The 20,961-nt window shown below is 43.6% G+C and overlaps 4 protein-coding genes across 4 annotated transcripts; 3 read left to right on the top strand and 1 right to left on the bottom strand.

Annotated features, from left to right (window-relative positions):
- Positions 1-19: 19 nt before the first annotated feature.
- Positions 20-5,158, top strand: CLUP02_15721 (glucose-methanol-choline oxidoreductase; the record flags this gene model as incomplete). The annotated part of the gene is made up of 9 exons (XM_049294645.1): positions 20-35; positions 892-1,524; positions 1,587-2,142; positions 2,196-2,533; positions 2,586-2,772; positions 2,825-3,063; positions 3,127-3,387; positions 3,444-4,659; positions 4,711-5,158. 9 exons carry the CDS (start codon positions 20-22, stop codon positions 5,156-5,158), a joined length of 3,894 nt encoding a protein of 1,297 aa, XP_049151792.1.
- A 1,550-nt stretch (positions 5,159-6,708) lies between these two features.
- Positions 6,709-8,069, top strand: CLUP02_15720 (fasciclin domain-containing protein; the record flags this gene model as incomplete). The annotated part of the gene is made up of 2 exons (XM_049294644.1): positions 6,709-7,365; positions 7,425-8,069. The coding sequence occupies 2 exons, from the start codon at positions 6,709-6,711 to the stop codon at positions 8,067-8,069; spliced, it is 1,302 nt and encodes a 433-aa protein (XP_049151791.1).
- A 10,608-nt stretch (positions 8,070-18,677) lies between these two features.
- CLUP02_15719 (uncharacterized protein) lies at positions 18,678-19,364 on the top strand (the record flags this gene model as incomplete). The annotated part of the gene is made up of 1 exon (XM_049294643.1): positions 18,678-19,364. A coding segment is annotated over one exon (687 nt), but the record flags the coding sequence as incomplete, so codon positions are not given.
- A 113-nt stretch (positions 19,365-19,477) lies between these two features.
- Positions 19,478-20,101, bottom strand: CLUP02_15718 (ctr copper transporter; the record flags this gene model as incomplete). Its single annotated transcript, XM_049294642.1, has 2 exons — positions 19,478-19,595; positions 19,650-20,101. The coding sequence occupies 2 exons, from the start codon at positions 20,099-20,101 to the stop codon at positions 19,478-19,480; spliced, it is 570 nt and encodes a 189-aa protein (XP_049151789.1).
- Between the last annotated feature and the right edge of the window lie 860 nt (positions 20,102-20,961).

Below are 20,961 nucleotides of genomic sequence, written 5' to 3'. Positions count from 1 at the left end.
AAGCAGAGCCCTCGTTGAAATGCGATCTTCTGCCGGTATGCCCTATCACGGCTGCGCCCTCCCGGTGGAGATTGCCCTGCATGTGGTGGTATTGAACTAGTGTGCAAATAGTCTCAGCGCCCGTTAGGAAATGCAAGTCCGCAGAACTCTTCCAAAAAGCCAGAGGCAAACACCTAATCATTCTGAATTCAACGTCGTCTTTCAAATTTAGTGGACATGAGTGCCCAACCTCTAATCGCCACGACTCAATTCAAAGAGCTACAAGTCCTCAACCTTTGGGACTTTCACCGATAGAATTGGGGTTCTCGACTATTTTACATGCTCGATAAGTTTTCGCTCGGCTTACTTTTGCCTTCAGAAAGCACATACCACCTCTGATGAGTGTCTTGCAAAAAACATATTCAAGCAAGCCACATTGAGAGACGTCATGTAATTGTTTACACCCTCAACGACAATTCCTACTCCAACCACATACAGGCATAAGGCTAGTTACCCCATCAACAACCACAACGAAGTGTCTCTCGGATGATTGCGAACATTCTCCCGTTAAGCCGAGTGAAACTATCCGCATCCGGTCATATCATGGGAAAATGAAGCAGTCAACATTTTGAATGTCAGGAAAGCATGTGATAGTCGCGAGGACCCTGTCTACCGTTGAGAGGAAGTTTTGCACACAGGCTGTCGTCGATAGGAATGCGTTGACTGTCCTTGCCCGTCTGGGGAAGCCGCTGCGGGCCGTAGATACTTGCCGGCGCTTGACCTTATAAGACGAAGCCATCATCCACCAGACGGCCAGGAAGATCAAGTGTATACGTAAGGTATCCGACTCTTCCTTCTGTCATTTAGAAGAGCGGCACTTGGAAGTCCTTAGCGCTCTTTGACGACAAGAAGCTACTACTAAGAACAAAATCGTGATGGAGGGCACAGCGGAGCTCAACGGTTACGACCATCAACAGACTAACGGTCTCAACGGCGAGTTCAACGGTCGAATCGAGCCTGACTACACAGAGTCCTTCGACACCCCCTATCCGGCCACGGAGCCCCGCGAGGGATACCGTCAGGCCGGCGACACATTCGACCCTGTGACTGGCGCATACCCGCGTATCTCCCGCCCCGTTGAGCTGATCCGCCCGTCTTATGACGTTGTTGTCATCGGCTCCGGATATGGTGGCGCCGTCGCCGCCAGCCGCATGGCGCGTGGCAACAAGAGGGTTTGCTTGCTCGAGCGCGGTAAGGAGAAGTGGCCCGGAGAGTTCCCTTCCGAGATCATCCCAGCCGTGAAGGAGCTTCACACTACGAACGCGGCGACGGATGGTCTTCTCGGTGCTCTTGGAAAGTTGGGCACCGGCGGCGATCCGACTGGCCTTTACCATCTCATTGTTGGAGATGGTCAAAACGCCTTCGTCGGCAATGGCTTGGGCGGCACGAGTTTGCTCAACGCCAACGTCTTCCTTGAAGCAGACGAAGGGGTTCTCAACCTGCCTATATGGCCCAAGGAGATAGATGCAGGAGAACTGAAGAAATGTGACTTTTAACCTCCCTGTCATACAGAAACTTCGTAAAGACGCTAACTTTCTGTAACACAGATTACAAGCGCGCCGCCGGTGTCTTGGAGCCTAAGAAGTACCCAAAGGATTTCCCTAAGCTACACAAGCTGGAGACACTCGAGAAGCAGGCCAAGCTCATGGGTTGGAGCGAGAAGTTCGACCGTGTACCCCAGACCACCCGCTTCGAGGATGGCGAGAACAGCACCGGTGTCTACATGCGAGCCTCTACGCTCAGTGGCCAAGACACTACCGGCCTCAACGACGGCAGCAAGTCTACAACCCTGGTAAACTATCTCAGTGACGCTTGGAACTGGGGTACCGAAATGTTCTGTCAGTGTGAGGTCCGTTATGTCACCAAGGCGAAGGATCGCGAGGGTTACATCGTGCACTTCGCATGGCACGGTGGAAAGCGCGCCAATTTTAAGGACCTCTTTTACGAGGATCTGATGTGGGTTCATGCCAAAGAGCTGGTTTTCTTCGGCGCTGGTAGCATCGGAACTACCGAGATCCTGCTCCGCAGCAAGCAGTTTGGCTTGGACATGAGCCCGGATGTCGGACACGGCATGAGTGGCAATGGTGATATCCTTGCATTCGGGTAGGTGGAAGATGCCTTCTTCGAGAGTGCAGTCTACTAATTCCATCGTAAAGCTACAACACTAGCGAGTATGTCAACGGCATGGGGCGCGAAGACCCTCCTCCAAACCGTCCCGTCGGACCGTGTATCACGGGTATTATCGACTGCCGGAAGGGCCTGGACAACCCACTTGATGGCTTCGTCGTTGAGGAGGGTGCTATTCCTGCAGCCCTCGCGCCCTTCTACCAGGCAATGCTCACATATTTGCCCGGCAGAGTGTTCCCTGATAACATCTCCATTAAGGGTGCAGTCGGTCATGTAACTGCAGCCGTTGGCAGCCGCTTCTTCGGTCCCTATTTCCCCGATGGAAGCACCGAGAAGACGCAGTGCTATCTCATCATGTCCCACGACAGTAAGTCTTTCTGACCGCATTTCGCAGTAACGGTCTAATTAGGTCGTTCCAGGTAGTCAAGCAACCATGCAGCTTGACAAGGACAGACCTCTCATCAACTTCTCTGGTGTTGGCAAGTCGCACAGAGCCAAGAAGCTGGCGGGCTACTTGGCCAAGCTGACCAACCTGATCGGCGGAATCTACGTCGACAGTCCATTCTATGCCGCATTTGGCGAGAAGGAGATCACTGTCCATGCTATGTAAGATGAAATGTTTTTTACGAAGTTGAAATGCTTGCTAATGTCTGGCTAGTGGTGGTGCTCGTATCAGCAGCGACGGAACAGGCGCCAGCGGTGGCGTGAACCACAAAGGCCAGCTGTTCAAGGGCACTGAAGGTGAGGTCCATGAGGGCTTGGTCGTTTGCGATGGAACCATTGTTCCTGCGGCTCTTGGTGTCAATCCTTTCGCGACAATTACAGCCCTCGCAGAGAGATCTGTTGAGAAGATAGCGGATGACCTCCATATTAAAGTCGATCTCAAGACAAAGAACGGTAAGTATCTTTGGTTCCTCAATCTAAGGTTCAATCTGTCTGACTTGTGCTGAACAACCCCAGGCTCCCTAAACCTATTTGGGAAGCCGGCACATGACCCCTTCGAGGGCGAACACCCGCCTGTGGCCAGAGTGCAAGAAATCATCAACACAGCCAGAGATGACATGACTCCTGGTATCGCCTTCACCGAGACCATGGACGGATGGATCCACTTTGGAGAGGATTCCAAGACATTAGATTTCCAAAGGGCTACCTTGACTGCTAAAAGCCGGGGCGAATATGCCCGTTTCTTCCTCAGCGCCAGGTCATGGAATACTCACAACCGTAAGTCTTCATCTATACTTGCGAGGACTTTCCGGCGCTTACAGAAGTACGTTTAGTCGTCCACGACAAGGAGCACGAGGCCAATCTAACCGGTACCTTTACCTGCCCCGCTCTTGGTGGTACGTCTATGGTTCAGGGTGGCAAGTTCAACTTGTTTAACGACGACCCGAGATCGCCTGATACCACCAACCTGACTTACAACTTCCTGATCTCACAAAAGGATGGCAAGAAGTTGCATTTCAACGGCTACAAGTTTGTTAACTCGGACGTCGTATTCAACCCCCTCAACCTCTGGAAGGCCACGACCACTCTCTATTGCACTATTACTGAGGTTGACGAGCATGACCAACCCATTCACGAAGAGGTTCGCGGTAAGGGCGTCATCCATATCCGCCCCACGGCCTTCCTTCAAGAATGCACAACCATGGAAGCAACCGGATCTAGCCTCTACGCCAAGGTTTCTTCAACCGCCAACTTCCTCGGATACTTCACTGCCAAGGCAGCAGGAGCCTTCCTCACACCTTTCATCCCTCAGATCTGGCCCAGCCTACCTTTCAACAGCTACCAGAACCCCACACCCTGGTCGGAAGAGATCACAGTTGAGGCCAACGACCGCGTTAAGACGAAGCTCTACATGTGGGAGCCGCAGACTATCGGTGGCGACGCAAGCAGGGCGCCGATTCTTTTGTTCATTTCTGGTGCTGCTGTCGACCACCAGATCTTTGCTTTGCCCACCATTGAGAAGAATGCGGTGAACTACTTCCGGGCTAAGGGGTACCGCGTGTACTCCATGGTACACCGCGTCGGCAAGACTATTGTTGCTCAACAGAACTGGACCACGTACGACGCGCGCCGTGATATCCAGGCGGCTCTCAGGAAGATTCGCAAGAGGCATGCGATCATTGATAGGCTGGACGGTAGCGGCCCCTCGTCACCGACATACGTCGTAGCACACTGCGCTGGATCTATTGCTCTTGCTTCAGGTCTGCTTGACGGAAGCATCCCTCGGCAATGGCTTAGCGGTGTCACCGCGTCCCAGGTGTTCATGAACCCCAAGTTCCCCAAGGTCAACAACCTAAAGGCTAGCCTCCCCATCTCCATGGCCAACATCTACAACCTCATCCAGGGCAAGTGGTTTGACTGCACCAGCACACCTCGCGATGGATACATCCAGCAGGCTATCAACCAGTTGCTTCGCTTCTACCCCGTTGGTCACCGCAATGAGATCTGTAACTCCGTTGTCTGCCATCGCAGCTCTCTTGCTTTCGGTCGGTTAGTATATCCCAGCCATTTTCTGCCTCCTCTATGATTAACATTCTCCAGGCTCTGGTCACACAAGGGACTCAACGAGGCCACTCACTCACAATTAGAGAACTTTGTTGGTGGTGCCTCAATGGCGAACTTGAACCACTTGATGTACCAAGGCACCCACGAAGTAGTGACGGACTCGCAGAACGAGAGCCTCGTCACACCGCAAAACATCGCCCGCCTCAAGGGTCTGCCCATTTTCCTCTTCTCTGGATCCGAGGACGAGGTGTACGCGCCCGAGAACACCGACACATCCTTCACTATCCTCACAGAGGCCAACGGCGGCGTCTGCTATGAGAGGCAGGTGTTCCAGAACCGCGGCCACTTGGACGCCTGGATGAGCCCTACCGCCCATAAGGATATCTTCCCGCGGGTGGAGCAGCACATCCAGAATGTCCTGAACGACAAGTATTCGCGACTTGAAAAATTTGCATCAGGCAACCCATTGGGATTGAAGAAGTGATGCACAATAAGTTGATACATGTACCTTTCGAAGCCATCAAGCTGGCATTGAGGGGCATATTTGTAGTTTTGTTTCTTGGAGGGGTTCGCAAGTTCGCCAAACGTTTCGAAACTTATCTCCCAAATCCGGGCAATTTTCTTTGTCAGCCCAGATAGCCACACGTACCATAGTTCAGGTACAAGATGTAATCCACGCTAATACCATAGTGCCTTGTGCACAATGACCAGGACTTAAGGTACTCCGGCCCCGTCACTGCCTCTGTTGCTGCTCCGCGGAGCAGTTGAACACGACCTTTCAGATGTGTGACTATCACCTGTCAAATCAAGCATCCTCGGGTTTCTGAGCCGTAGTTTGGAAATTCCGGAACCGGAATTGAAGAACAAAGTAAGCCTTTGAGATGCCGGGGCAAGTCATCTCCAGACTGCAGCAGATTGCGAAAGTCAAATATACACCAGATAAGATTGGTTATCCCACACAGCCGTTTGCTCGTTCGTAGTCCCGATGAACGTTCCATGTGAGAATGAGCGTTATATCTTACCCTTTTCGGTGTCACCTTGGCACCGAAACTTCTCAGCTCTCATCGTATTGTCAAACATGAACTGCTGTTTCTTGTTTGTGGGGAAATGCAGCCAAGAAGTCAATGGCGCAGGCTTTGCTTGACTTCTGCGTGTCGGCACCGAATCGTGAGTTGAGGTTAGGCCTGTAAACAGAAGCTTCAGAGATATGTATACGTATCCAATGGTTATTTTGTTACAATGTCTTCGGAATCCGGTAACAATACTCGCCTAGAACCCGGCCGGAGGTGATCCGGGAAGCATTAGCCTAGAGACAGCGGAGCAGCGGAGTGGGGCCGTGCGTGGTCGGAGGCGGGCAGAAATCAGGCCGATGGATGGAGACCCGTAAACCCCGAGAGCCCGATGGCCTTGAGGATGAAAGCGGTTTCATAGGTGGGATGAATGACGCATTGGATGTAGCTGAGAGCTCGGTGGTTGTGTGGCTTTCTGGTAGCTTTGTCCATAGCTCAAGCTCGTACACACCGACTTAGCTCGATTTTAGTTTTGCATAATTCTGCATAGCTTGCGAGCTCCCACACCCAAATCACCTCATTCATTATGCGACAAGTCGATGATGAGGTGAAGTTCTAGAAGAGAACTGATGGTGCTTGAGGCCGCGGCGACAGCTTGAGTTGCTATTTGTTCCCGCATAGAACGACTTCCCACCGTCTGGTCGTTCCTTCGGCTCGTTCGGGGATTCGAGTTCCATTGGGTGGGATGGGCGGGGGAGAGTTTCACTTTGCTGCTGTTGTCCGATCCCGTTGACGTCAGCTTACCATTGGACCTCTAGCTGTTGGCGTCGTCCCTAGTGTCTCTGCCTACAGCCATTCCGCGTACGCAAAGTGCGTGGTGTTCGCCTCCCGGTGCCGAAGATTCGAACAAAAGGTTCCTTATCTGCATTTCCCCCAGCATGGTCGCTTTTCTGACATTCCCTTCTCCCTTATGAACCTTTTTCCAGAACCAAGGTAGCATTCTTATCTGGAAAATCAATCCAACATGAAAGCTGTTGCAGCCCTCTCATGCGTGGCCGTTGCCAACGCATTTATCCTTCCCGATCCTAAGATCTTCGAGCAAGCGGCCATCAAGAACGATGACCACGCTAATCGAGGTTCCTGGTGGGGCCGCGTTCCCTCCAAGGACTCCATCGTGAGCACTGTGGAAGATGGCATCGATTCCTTGTCCGCACACATTGAGGATGCACTACACTCATTCGAAGAGACAGTCGAGAACAAATTCGACCACCTTTTCGAGGAGGAGATTTTTAACGAACCCAAGGTTTCCGATAAAACTATTTACGAACTCATTTCGAAGAGCGAGCACACGACCGAGTTTGCCAAGCTTGTCAACGAATATGAGGACATTGTCAACGTTTTGAAGAGCACAGAGGCGAATCACACACTTTTCGTGCCGACGAACCGCGCCTTCGAGCATCTTCCCAAGCACAAGAAACCGAGCAAGGAGGTTATTGAAGCCATCTTGAAGTACCACGTTGGCATTGGTGATTACGATGCGAAGAGGGTCCTTCGCACCCACACTCTCCCCACGCTGCTCAATGAGAAGTTCCTCGGCGACAAGCCCCAGCGTCTTCGCACCAGCGTCGGCCTCGGCGGCGTGCGCATCAACTTTTACGCCAAGGTCGTTGCCGTCAACATTGTGAGCACTCAAAGTCCCCATGGTTCATCAGTCCTACAAATCTGACTTGCCATCTATAGCGCGCCAAGAATGGAATTATTCACGCTGTCAATAGCCTGATCATCCCGCCACCCATGGTCGGCCGAGAGCTCACCCTTCTCCCCAGTCAATTCTCCACGCTGTTGCTCGCATACGAGAAGACCGACTTCGTCAAGTATATTCACGGCGTCAAGTCCACCGGCACCACCGTTTTCGCCCCTTCCAACAACGCTTTCGCTCGCCTTGGACCCAAGGCGAATGCGTTCCTGTTCAACACCGACCTCGGTCTCAAGTACCTTAGAGCATTGCTCAAGTACCAGATCGTCGGCAGTGCGACTCTATATAGCGACGCGCTGTACCGCCCCGATGACAAGAAGGATGTCAACACCATGGAGCACTACCACGTTGATCTTCCCACTTTGCTGGGCAAGAACATCGCCGTCGATGTCGCCACCTGGGGCGGCTGGACCAAGGTCAAGCTTAACGGCTACATCCCTATTGTCGTCGCCGATGGAATTGCCAAGAACGGCGTCATTCACGTCCCCGGCCGCGTCCCCATTCCTCCCCACAAGCACAAGGTCGATTACGTCGACGGCGAGATTGAAGTCGAGGACTTGAAGGAGAGACTCTCCGAGTACGTCGATGAGAAGGAGAATGATACTAACTGGCTTGGCGAGGAATTGTGAAGACTTGTGTACATGTACCATTCAGATCAGCAAATAGCCGCCTGCCTTCAGTAATTTCGATAACAAAAGCCACATTGTAGGATGTTAGCAATACAAATGTGCCTTGGCGAACTCCATCTAGTATGCTCCGACCGACTATCGCCATGCCTCTTCGACCTTCATGCTAGGGGTACCATGGAGATATTGTGGTACTATGTCGCCGTAATTAGTCCAAGATACATGACTCAGGAACAACATGATCTACCTCTGGGAGGTACTTCTCAGTGAAATAGCTTTGGTCTCGGCCACGGGCCGGTCTCAAAGAGTATGTCAGCCATTCGATAGAGATGTCTCGCCCTCCGAAGCATCGTCTTCACAGCCTCAACTACCGGAAATGCGAGGCTAGATTAGGAGTCCTAACTCGTTACAGCACAATCCCGACTTCTGCGGCATTCAGCCCTACGTACGTGGAGCCCCGGCAATACAGCCTAGTGGACCTAGCCACCCTCACTGCTTTGGCGTGTCTGAGTGAATCTGGATAGTCCCATGCTGCCGACCCACCGAGTCAATGCTGCGCCCAACGTGCTTCGAAATCGTCTCTCGACAAGTTGTTTTCTACGACTGTCAGACCTGCAAGTTAGACCATGGAAATCGTCGATTGAGCCTACATTAAGTACCTACTTCATCGAATGTTACCAAACGCATCAAAGCATTCTCGGCATTAGTACATGAGAAATGACAAAATACCACAGAAAGAAAAGCCATGTTTTAGGTCCTTCGTGCTCCCTGACCTTGGAGCGAATCAGCCTTCTCTATCAAAATTGCCATGGCTCAGCCCGCATATACTTACCGGTACTCACCAGTCCGGAATGTGACTAGCACCGGACTTCAGCTCAGGGTAGCGGGCGCCTCCCAGGACAACCACACATGATCATTGGCTTCAACCTTCGCCCATGAAATGCTGTTGATGCAGACTGCAAGCGGTCAAGCGGCCTCACTGGCACTCGATGAGGCTGGTACAGTAGTGCACCAGAAAGACGATGGACCACTCGCCGAGCTGAGCTGCTACAGCTGCCTGGTTGTCTCAAAGCCACCACAACAAGATGGTGGCTTTGCTTTGGTGTGCGCGACCCAAGGACTCAGGGCTTTCTTCATGTTGTACATTGGCGAATTCCTGGCTCGGCGAACTCTGTTTTCATGACCAGGCCTATTCTGAATTATTCGAAAGTTGCATGTGGACAATCGTTGACGTCTCCTTCTGGTCTGAATAAGAATATCAACCAGCGAGAAACAAGACCTCGACTCAACAGGTGTTCAACGATTAATCATGCCGTGATACAGGCTAGTAGCAAACATGCATCAACACCCACCAGCGATACAGCCCACTTTTGACTCGCAAACGCAGTATAATCTGCAAGCTACTGAGGACATCGACGAGTACCACGATGAGCTAGGCAAGAAGAATCGTCCGCCTCCAATACCGACGCGTCCAGACCATCGACCGAAACCACTGCAATGGCCTTTCGTCGTATGCATGATTCTCGTCCTCTCCATCTTGGTGGGGTTGGTAATATATGCTTAGAATACGATGCCTGTCGGATTAGAAGTCTAATTCGACCGCGGCATACAGCCGACTGCGCAGGGGCCAATTAGGGGCCCTATTTACGATTATCGTAGCCAGCCCAACCTACGGTTAGAACCTCCTTTTTACACCTACGCAAATATTTATATAGTTTAATTAATCTCTTCGTTAACTACGGTTCGAACTAACTACCCTATAATAGGGATACTAATACTAATTAATAGTTAAATTCTACTATTATAGATCGGTAAGGTATCTTGCTATATAAAAGAGACGACCTCTTAATACCGCACGGGATAGGAGATTCGTACTAATTAACCTCACGGAAGCAGATGAAAAAGGGGGCGATTTTTAAATACCGTACGGAATCGAGCAATCGTAGCCCTTTATTACCCACGAGAGGTCGACGTCTATTACGTTAAACTACGTTAATTAACAGAACCGCTTAAGCGACTAGTTTTTTACCGTTACCTTAAGCAGCCTTTTTATTAAATAACTTTTCCGTAGCCGGCCCGCGATTAGAAATTAACTAGCTAAATTAGCAAAAGGAATTCCCTATATAACGACTACTTGCTTAATTAACTAGTATAACGAACGGGCTTAATAGTATAGTATAAAAGAGCACTATGCGATCGAAAAAGGGGATCTCTAAACGTAGATATTCTTACTTAGCGACGAAAGTAACTTTATAAAAATTATTAAGCTAAGAGATCTATAGTATATAGAAAAGTTTATTACTATGGGGATCTTATGGGTACGCCCTTAAGCCCGCGATCTAAACGACCTCCTCGTAGCTCCCTTAACTACCCCCCGGGTATTACTTAGGAATATAATATAGGGGACGGTTTAATAAGGGAGGAGGGGATTTAGAGGTCCTAATAGCATCGAGTTAAGAGTATTACGGATCTCGGAGATTAACTTAGGAAGAAGGCGGCTACCCTAAAGTAGTCCTATAACCTCCCGCTAGAATTACTATTAGCCTAAAAAAAGGCTAAAAAGACGAGGATCCGAGAGAAAAGAAAAGAATCCTCTAAAGGGCTACTAAAGGGCTTTTTTTTATACTAGCTCACGGTATAAAATTACTAATTTTAAAAAATTAGTAATTAGTAAAGATCCCGAGACTAATTACTATATCTTATTACGGTAATATAAACGTCTATCGCTATTATTATTAAAAAGAACTACTAGAACCTACCCTTTTATACTAAATAAAAAGGAGGATCTTAGTAAGTACGATAGCTAGCGATCTAAAAAGGTAGTAGTAATCGCTAGAAATAGTAAAAACGAGAGTAATAGCGAGATAGTAAAAAAAAGCGGGAATCTCCTAGACCCTAACAAATTCGTTAGGTAGCGAAAGCACGGATTTACTACGACCGGCGCGCGGATTAGATATATCCCTATTAAAATTAAATATACTAATAATTACTAATACGGGCATAAGCTAGAGCACGACCCTTAATAAGTTAGGGTAAAGAAGAAAAGAACGAAACCCGATCCTAAATAGAATCCCAATCCCTTATAAGTAAGTAAATATTAACCCGGATTATTAAAAGACGTAGATATATAAAATCCCGGATCAGCCTAACGGCGAGTAAATTAACGTAGCATTAATCTATTTAACTAAGGTTTATAAAAAAAAGGGGCTATAAGGGCAACCCCTATTTTATAAGATCGTAAACGACCTTAGCCATTAACTAGATAAATAGTTCGTAAGCATAAGCCTAAGAATTATAAAAGCGGTTAATAAATTCCTCTATAAGCGAGGGGTACTACTAGCGTAATTATAATCGCGAGAACCTTACGAAATCTTAGTAACGACGATTACGGAAAAGGAATTCGTAATATAGACCTAAGTATAAGTCGACAGGGCGTATAATCGCTTTAATAAATTTAAAAAAAGGGTAAACGACCTAGATTTCCTTCTTATAATTACTAATAGTAATTTATCGTTATAAAAGGATATATAGAGGTAAAATATAATACTAGAAGTACGATAATTAATAATTCTGCCTATTTCGATCCATAGCTCGTTACCGCTACTAATACGAAATTCGGTACTAATCGGCTAGTAAGAAAAGAAGCAAACTACCCGAAGTTACTAATAGTACGTAGCGACGCAGGGATCGTATATAAATACTAAAAATCTAGCGGTAAATACGAAGTAGTTCACAGACTTTAAAAAGATCTTCCTAAAAGAGAAATTATACTCTAGGGGGAAGTATGAGGTCTTATAAAAAACCCTAACGATATTTTATAATTACTACGAAAAAGTCGGAATTAGGGAACACTAGTACTATTCGGTAGTTAATATCGTACTCGTAAGCAAAGCCTTTAATTACTATTACGAAGCGGTACGTAATCTTAATCAAAACGACTTTCTTAATATAATTAACGTAATCCGAAGCCGCTTCGAGACTTATAATAAGAACCTAGAGCTCCTATCTAAGCTATGAGCGATTTCTTTCGTATCTATAGCTAGGATAATAGAGGGCAAATTATAAATAGAAATCCTCGAAGAGCTTATCGATCGAATTAATAAGCTAGTAAAAACCTAGCTAAATAAGGGGACTAACGAGTAAAAAGTCGGATATCTCTATACCGTAGTCTAGCGCGTTTTAGAGGCAAAAATAACTCTATACTAAGCACCTAAAAACTACAAGACGCTCTACTCGAGGCTAAGATCTAGCTTTAATATTAAAACGAGAATACTGCGCTAAACCTACCTCTAGGTATATAACGGCCCTTACTAATAGCATTAGGTCGACCGAACGTATAATAAAAAAAAAAAAGAAGCTAGGTACGGCAATTATTAATAAGGAATCTTAGATTCGTTAAATAGGTAGAGATTCAACTCGCAAGTAGGGTAACGAAAGAAGTAGTATTTTATTTATAAAAAGGATAGATATTAGTTAAGTAACTACTCCGAGGAAGAGCGTACTAAATCGTACGAATAATATAGAAAATCGAGGGTAGCAAATAGCAAAACTAGCCCTTATTAATTTAACTAATTCCTCGTTATATATAAGGGCAGATCCGGGGGTACAGAACCTAGCGAAAGTAGCTAATTTAGCGGCTTAAAGCACCCGCACCCTATAAAAAATTTAGAAAATAAAAAAGATCTTACTTACTATACCGACGAATTAAATTACGATAAAGTCGACGATATTAACTACTCTTTCTTTACCCCGTTAGCCTCGGGAGGATATACGAGGCTAAATAAATAAAAGGTAATAAAAGCCCTTAATAAGTAGGCTTTTATCTACGGATAGTAAGGGAAGGTCCTTTAAACGATAGATATAGAGGTAGGCGAAAGGACGAATCTAATAGCGCAAAATTCTACTCTCTTAATATCTAAAAAAAAGAGATAGGGTACTAAGTAATTCTAGGGGTAGCTAGAGGGGTCCTTTTTATACTACTTAGATTACTCGAATACTAAGCTTATATAGGCATTCCACGCGAACGAAAGGTACGGCCTAAATAATTTCTATAAAATTATCTTAAATACTAAGGTATCGCAATAGTTAATAAAAAGAAAAGGGTAATTCTAAGCGCTATAGAAAATCGCGCTAGTAACGCTTAATACGTTAATAGTAAGTATTACGAAGATTAACTTCGGCCTAGGTAAAGAAATCGTCGCCCTAAGTATAATAGAAATAGAGACGCACTTCGGAACGATAACTTTCTATATCCTACCCGTTAATACCCTATTTCTCCTATATCTAAAAGACATAGATCGACTAGGTATTATATTCGATAATACGAAGAATAGAATCTCTAGCCGTAAGTACTTCGAAATAGTCGAACAACGATAGGGGTACGCGTTTATAAGGCTCACTAATAATATAAAATCGATTAATTACCTAACGGAAAGTAAGCTTAAACGACTATACCGGAGATTTAGCTACCCGTCGGTCGCGAGGCTATATAACTTCCTAAAGTATTTAGGTAATAATAATATTAAAATAGGGGCGCTAGAGTAGTTAACGAAAGTATATTACTAATACTAAATAAATACGCAGAGCCCACGTAGATTTAAATTTAAATTGCGTAATAAGCTTAACTTTAATTAGGAGATCGTCGTCGATATCTTCTATTTAAATAGTCGACCGGTCCTATATATAATCGACGAGGCTATATTATTTTAAGTAGGGTAATTCTTACGGGATTTATAAGTAAAAACAATATAAATAGCTCTATAAAAAAGCTAGATTAATATATACTAAGGACTGCTAGACGGTATTAGAACCGACGCTAATACTAGTTTTAAATTAACAGAATTTAAAAAAAATATAACGGCCTACGGTATATAATTAAAAATCGTACCCGTCGAAGCGTACTATAATATTAAAAAGATAAAAAGGGCGCACTAGTAATTAAAAAGAGCATTCAAAATTATTAAAAAAGAAAATCCTAATTCTAACGACGACGAATACCTCTAGACAGTACTTAAATACTATAACGATACTATAGGGCCTAACGGGCTTATACTAACGCTTCTAGTATTTAGAGCATATCTAAGAACGACCTTAGCCTCGCTACCGTCGCTAGACGTAAGCTAGTAAGCTTAAGTAGTTAAAAAAGTAATACGGGTACTATATAAAGTAAGTATAAAAAGGCAAGTTAATAATGCAATTACTATGCACAATAAGCCCGACATAGGGGTCAATTTAAATATGCCCCTAAATTTAAATATATAAGTATAGCGCAAAATCACTTAATAATAAGCTAGGCTATATAAATTAATTTCCGTCGACGAGCGTTCTTACGTAGTTGCAAGAGATCGCGACTAGCTACTCAAGGTATTAATTATAGTAATTAGACTATATTATATAAATCCTATCGAGGTAATTTCTAGCCTATAAAAAAAAAAAAAGCTAGGGGAAGCTATATAACCCGTAGTAGAGGTATAAGAAATCATCCTTAATAAAATCATCGTAGTAGTACTAACAGACGATAAAGAAAAGGAAATTACTAAAAGGGCACTAATACGTCGTAAGAGACCACGATAGTAAGCACTAACGTAGCAATTCATTACTAACAACGAAGTAATTAATACCTTTTATATAATAAAAAAAAAAGCTAATTTCGAGCTAGCAGTTAAACTATATAAAAAAGGCATAATTACAACTACTAAAAAGCCATATAAAAAATTAGATCTTATCGAAATAAATACTCTGCGCAATCAAAAAGTCTATCAATTTATCCTCTACGATCTAAAAAAGCATACAAACCTCCGCATATTTAAATCGTAAATAGTTTATAAAATTAAAAAAAAAAGAATACCCCAACCGTACGAGAAGTCTAAATACGTAATTTAGGGGTACGGCAACGTTAAAAAAGCAACGCTACTTATATAATCGCCCACTATATAGCGCTATAGCCAACGATTAATAATAGTACTAATAGCATCGCTATAAAAAAAAGGATACGAAATTTAGAGCCGTAATATTACCTAGGCATATACCCAATCGGCCACAGGGCTTATAAAAAAATCCTAGCCTATTTACTAAAAGAAATAGCTAGTAAGTACCTAAAAAGCACGATTATTAAAGTACTTAAGCTACTATATAGGCTCGCAAAATCGGGCACCTATTAATAAGCTACCTACTACGATTTTTATATTAATTAACTATTAATAATTACCTCTACGTACGACCCGTACCTACTAGTCGCAGAGTATAAAGGTAACTAATTTAGGATCGTTAAAATATAGACCGACGATATATTAAGCCTATTTAATATTAACTTTATAAAAAAGGAGGATAAGGAGCTCTAAAAAGCGGGCTTTATAGCGAAGCCAAAAGAGGTCCTTATAATAAACACCCCCCTAGTATTTAACGGCGGGATTTTTATAATTAAAAGGGAAACCGTCGTTTTTTAATAAAAGGGGTAGGGCGAGAAAATTAACCTCGTCGACCTAAACGTAACCGATATTAAAAAGTAGTATAAAGCTAAGCTTACGCGAGGGGTATATATTGCGAGTATTTATTAGCCCGAGGTAACTTTTAACTATACTAGGGTAGCGCAGGCTATAGATCTAACCGAACGAGACGTTAAGGTACTTAATAAGCGGCTTAAATAGTAATAAACGAATCTCAATTGAGGTCTTGTCTACTACTTAATCGACCTTATAATTAGTAAGCTCTACGTCTTTATTAATAAGTTATTTATAAATAATAACGACCTCACTTCGTAATTAGGGTATATTATTATCCTAACTAACGAGAGTATAAGTAAAAGCAAATTCACTATATACGGCAATATAATCTACTACTCGTTAACTAAAAATAAGTAAGTAACGAGAAGTATACTAGCGTTAGAGGTCTACGGCATAGTTAATAGTATTAACCTCTCCTACATAATTTTAATAAAGCTAAAGAAAATCACCGATCGAATTAGCCTTCTACCCATTCTAATAGTTATCTATACTAATTCCTACTTACTATACGAATACCTCGTTAAATTAAGAATAAAAAAAAAAAAGAGGCTTATAATTAATATCATAGCCCTTAGGTAATCGTATAAAAAGCGCAAAATACTTAAGATCCGTTAGATTAATAATAAAAATAACCTCGCAAACGCTTTTATAAAAGTAGTACTAAATAAGGGATTAGAGCAATTCGTAAGTAGCGGAAAAGTTATTATACGAATAGAGGGATAAGTTATATAAAAAAAACAAAAAAAAAAAGGAAAAAAGAGACGACTTAATAAACGGGCCCGAGGTTAAATTATACCTCTAACCGCAGTAGTTAAATTAATAAAAAAAAGAAAAAGTTAGTATCGGATTAAAAGTCTAATTCGACCGCGGCATATAGCCGACTGCGCAGGGGCCAATTAAGGGCCCTATTTATAATTATCGTAGCTAGCCTAACCTACGGTTAGAACCTCCTTTTTATACTTACGTAAATATTTATATAGTTCAATTAATCTCTTCGTTAACTACGGTTCGAACTAACTACCCTATAATAAGGATACTAATAATACCAAATTCAAATAGCACAGTAGTTATTAAGCCGCGCCATTACCTAGATTCACGGCAAGAGTCTAGTTCTATTAGTAAGAAGTCCTTAAGTCTAAGCAGTTTAGCACAGGACCTATCGTCTTTAGACTCTAGTCCGTCTTCTAGTATATAGCTATCGACGATCATCCAAACTAGTAAGTCGACCCACCCCCTTTTAGCCACCCCCCCCTTTTAGCTACCCTATCAAAACATAGTATTAAAACATCACTACTAACTATACTTAATTAATTAACTATCTTTTATTATTATAATAATATAGTTATTATTCTCCCTAGGTAATTCGACCCCTACGAGTCGACTAAGACTAACTAAACGGTTACTAAAATCCTCCTAAGCTCTCTATATATCCTAAATATTCGCGAACTTAGTATTTAGGTCTATTAGTATACTTTTCTTTTTTTATAGCCTTAATTAGTTAACTTTAGCTTTTAGAACTCGAATATAGTGCTAAGATGCTACTAAATAGTAGGCCTGCTCGCTAAATACCTTTTTTACCTTTTTAAATAGTAGTCGTTAAGTATTATAATCTAGACTAAGCTCTATAAATAACTTTAACTAATCGCAGAGCTCGTTAGCCTTCCTAGGTATTAACTAGTTAATAATAGACGCCGCTAATACCTAGTTAATAGCTTTTCTAGTATTACTAGTTACTTACTTAATATTTATAGTCTTTTTAGTTAGTATAACTAGGTTAGGTAGGACTATTAGATTAGTAAGTAGTCTAGCTATATTAGGGGAATATAGTCTAGTTACTTTTTACCTACTTCGTATATTTAACGACGTTAGACTAACTAAACGAGCTTTTTAATAGTAGCTTAAGAAGTACCGCTTTCTAATAATAATAGAATTATTTACTATATCCTCTTTACTAAGCTCCTTCTTATACTTAGACTTTATAGGTCTAAAAATAGCTATATCTAACGGCTAGAAGATATAAGAAGTATATAATAATAAAAATAGTAAGTAGACGTTATTTTTATAGCATTCTTATATAAATTCTATCGTCGTATAATTCTTATAGCTATCTAGAACTAATAGTCGAGGCTTATTAAGTATACTAAGCCCCCTAAGGGGGGGGGTCTTAGTTTATAATAAGAACACTATTTTTAACTACTTAAGGGTAGTCTTATCGGTCGTCTAGCTATTATTTATTATTATAAACTCCTAACTAGTATAAGGGTTAAGTTTAAATAGAAACCACTACTATTATACTAACTTTCCCTTATATATAACTAGTAGCTTAATAGCTTGACTATTAATAGAAATATACTTAATTATAAATACCTAAGTACGCGAACTAAGCTCTTTTTTTCGTATTACTATAGTCTTTACTTTACTTAAAACCAGGCTATTAAATCCCTTACTTTCTAGGATACTAGTCTTATTTATATTATACTTATTAGCCTATTTAATATTACTAATCTCTAGTATATTAAGTAATCTAAATTATAACTTAATTATATTAATAATAGCCCTATTTAGACGCCTTGAATTAATAATACGACTTCTCTAGACCTTAATTAATAAGTTCCTCTTTAAAAAAGCGTCTATCTATCTCTTCCTAAGAGGATTTATATTCCCCTAGGATCTTAGAACTCGCTTAGCGAATTCTATAAGCTATTTATAAGTTAGTATAATACTTAAATTATATTAAATACGAACTTACTAAGTTAGCTAGTCTTCTTATTATAAAAGAAGCCTTTAGAGGTTTATAAATACTATTACCCTCGTTTAGTAACCTCTCTTATAGTTATAAAGAGTTAACTTTAGAACTCCGAACTTAATCAAGGCCCGATTAACTAAGAGACCTCTTCTAATAGCCTTAAGAGCCCGAATAACTTTATTTTCGGTATACGAGACTATTATATATTAATAAATAAGTATATAAAAAAGAATTACATTTAGACGATTTTTATAATTATTATAGTAGTTTAAAAATCGTAGGTAGGGTTTTAATGCGGTAGCTAGGATAGAGAAATGGGGTGGCCAAAAGGGGGGGGTGGCCAAAAGGGGGTAGGTCGACTTACAGATTGCAGGTATTGCTATTGTCAGTCCGTATTATCACTTGGGCCGGCGTTCGCAACGACCAGAATCATCCATCCTTTTTACACGCCCCACGAATGGATTTTACGGCATTTACGCCGCGATTATCAATGGCGACATAGCGCTGATGCTGGCAGCTTTCATGTCCATAACAGCCGAATTTCTTCCGATGCTGTTGGCCAATGTACCGTACAACCTAACTCAGACGCTCAATTCCCACAAAATCTGCTCAATTATCAGTCTGACGATCTTGGCGCTGATGATCGTGGCTGTGGGGGCAAGTTTATTCATCAAGTGGCCCGAGATGCCAGTCGATCCCCGGAGCATTGCCGGCGCAATGTATTACATCAACGAAAGCCAAATGTTGGATGACTTTGAAGGTCTATCGCAGCTGTCTTCGATGGATAGAATGAAGAAAGTTGGGGAATTGGGGCGGAGATACTTTTACGGCGCTCTGACCGGAAAACATGGCCGGCGTATGGGCGTTGACTCGGTGGAGAGCGTCGAAGACACTGTGTATACCGGGGCGAACTGGCTTCCACCGCATGATGATAGCGGTGACCTCGATCAAGAGACACCACCATATCAGGCTCCAGCTACGGTCAGTTTGGGAAGAGATCCTGGCCCAAGACACAATATTCCATATCACGAAGAAGGGGATTGGGTGTGACGATACTGGCGTCAAGACGTGATGCTAGAACCTTCCTTTATCATAATTAATCGATTTGCTAATTTTTAATGACCAAGCTTCGACTTGGTATAACTCCATCGCTGTCATTTGTTCTAGCAGTGGATTGCCGGACTACCGCCAGCAAGTCCGCCGAGCAGAAATGTTCCGAGCCAAACACCACTGAGCACGGAGAGAAAGTAGCCAACATTCATCGTCATGACCGCAAGCATCCTATAAAAATTGTCAGCCAGATTGACATCATGCAAGTGCGAAGGTGTGGCTCACAGGAGATATCCGATCCCTCCCACAATGACCTCGTAAGTTGCCCTTGCAGCAGCAGCACCAGCCCGCCACCCTTTCCACCGTCCCACAATATCTTTTCGGATCACCGAGCCGGCCTGTCCTGGCTCAACACTCTCTGCATGGTGACTTGTCAAGGCTTGCTTGTCCGATTCGTAGACGGGGTAGTTTCTCCAGAATCGGTCTTCGAGTACGGGCTTAAGAGCGAGTAGGAGGCGTAAGATCGAGCCCAGCACGATAAGAAAGATGCAGGTGCCCGCATATTGACCGGGACTTGTCGGTGTCCATGCGTCCGAGTAGAGCGGTGTTTGGAAGGCTTCGAAGAATGTCATAGCCATTTCAGACATTGACATCGACATACTCGACATGTCGCCGGAGGCAGCACTAGTCGATGTTGCCATCGCCATGGCTGTGCTGGTTGCCATGTTCATATCCATTCCGGTCGGCTATGGAGTGATACTCTAATCGGTGGATATTTGCTCTGGAATGATTGAGCTTTCAATCCGGCTGTAAATTGATACAGTCGATTCTTGTCGATGGAATTTCGCAGAGTCGATGTAGTGGGGTGTATTGTACTTAGTGCTTAGTCGTTGATAGACAAATCTGGTCCCATCATTGATATCTATGGCGGCATCATATGATTTATCAAAGTTTAGGAGACTCTTCCTCTCATCCACTCAAGGTAGATGATACCGTGAAGTGGAAGATCGGCACGAGCGTTACTATGAGCAAGTTTCTCCCTCCATCCCGGGTGGCACGGCATCTGACGTCCGTGTCGTCGGAAACAAGGTGGGAAAAGAGGGTCCCGAAACGCGCAAGTTGACTCCATTCTCCACGTGGAAATCTGCCAAATCACAAAGCTTAGCCAATTGCAACCCCTAGGTCAAGTTGCCGACGCATCTGTTGGTCGTCTAGTGTGACATTAGAACCGCAGTGTGGCATGGGTGGTGCTTATATTCCGGATAGGGAGAGTTAACGAGCTCAAATGTGCTCAAAACCCTGGGAGTTGCAGCGCAGGATTCCCGACTTCGCGAATCGAAAAAACGCGCTCAAATGTACGTGGCAACCGGTTTGATACCCTGATAGTCCTCAATATCACGGCAGGATTGTCTGCGATGGCCAATTAGTAATCCTCTACTGGCGTATATGCCAAATGACGCAAAATCTACTTCAGCGTCAACTGATCCACAAGCGAAGTGATTGTCAGCGTTTTGCCAAGCACGATGCTTATGACATTTCTATCGTAAACCCTTCCTCGCACTCGTCTTTGAGCAGAATTTCACTCCCAGAATCCTAC

Source organism: Colletotrichum lupini, chromosome 8 (assembly GCF_023278565.1).
Source record: "Colletotrichum lupini chromosome 8, complete sequence".
NCBI lineage: Eukaryota > Fungi > Ascomycota > Sordariomycetes > Glomerellales > Glomerellaceae > Colletotrichum > Colletotrichum lupini.
This window is presented reverse-complemented; position numbering and strand designations above follow the sequence as displayed.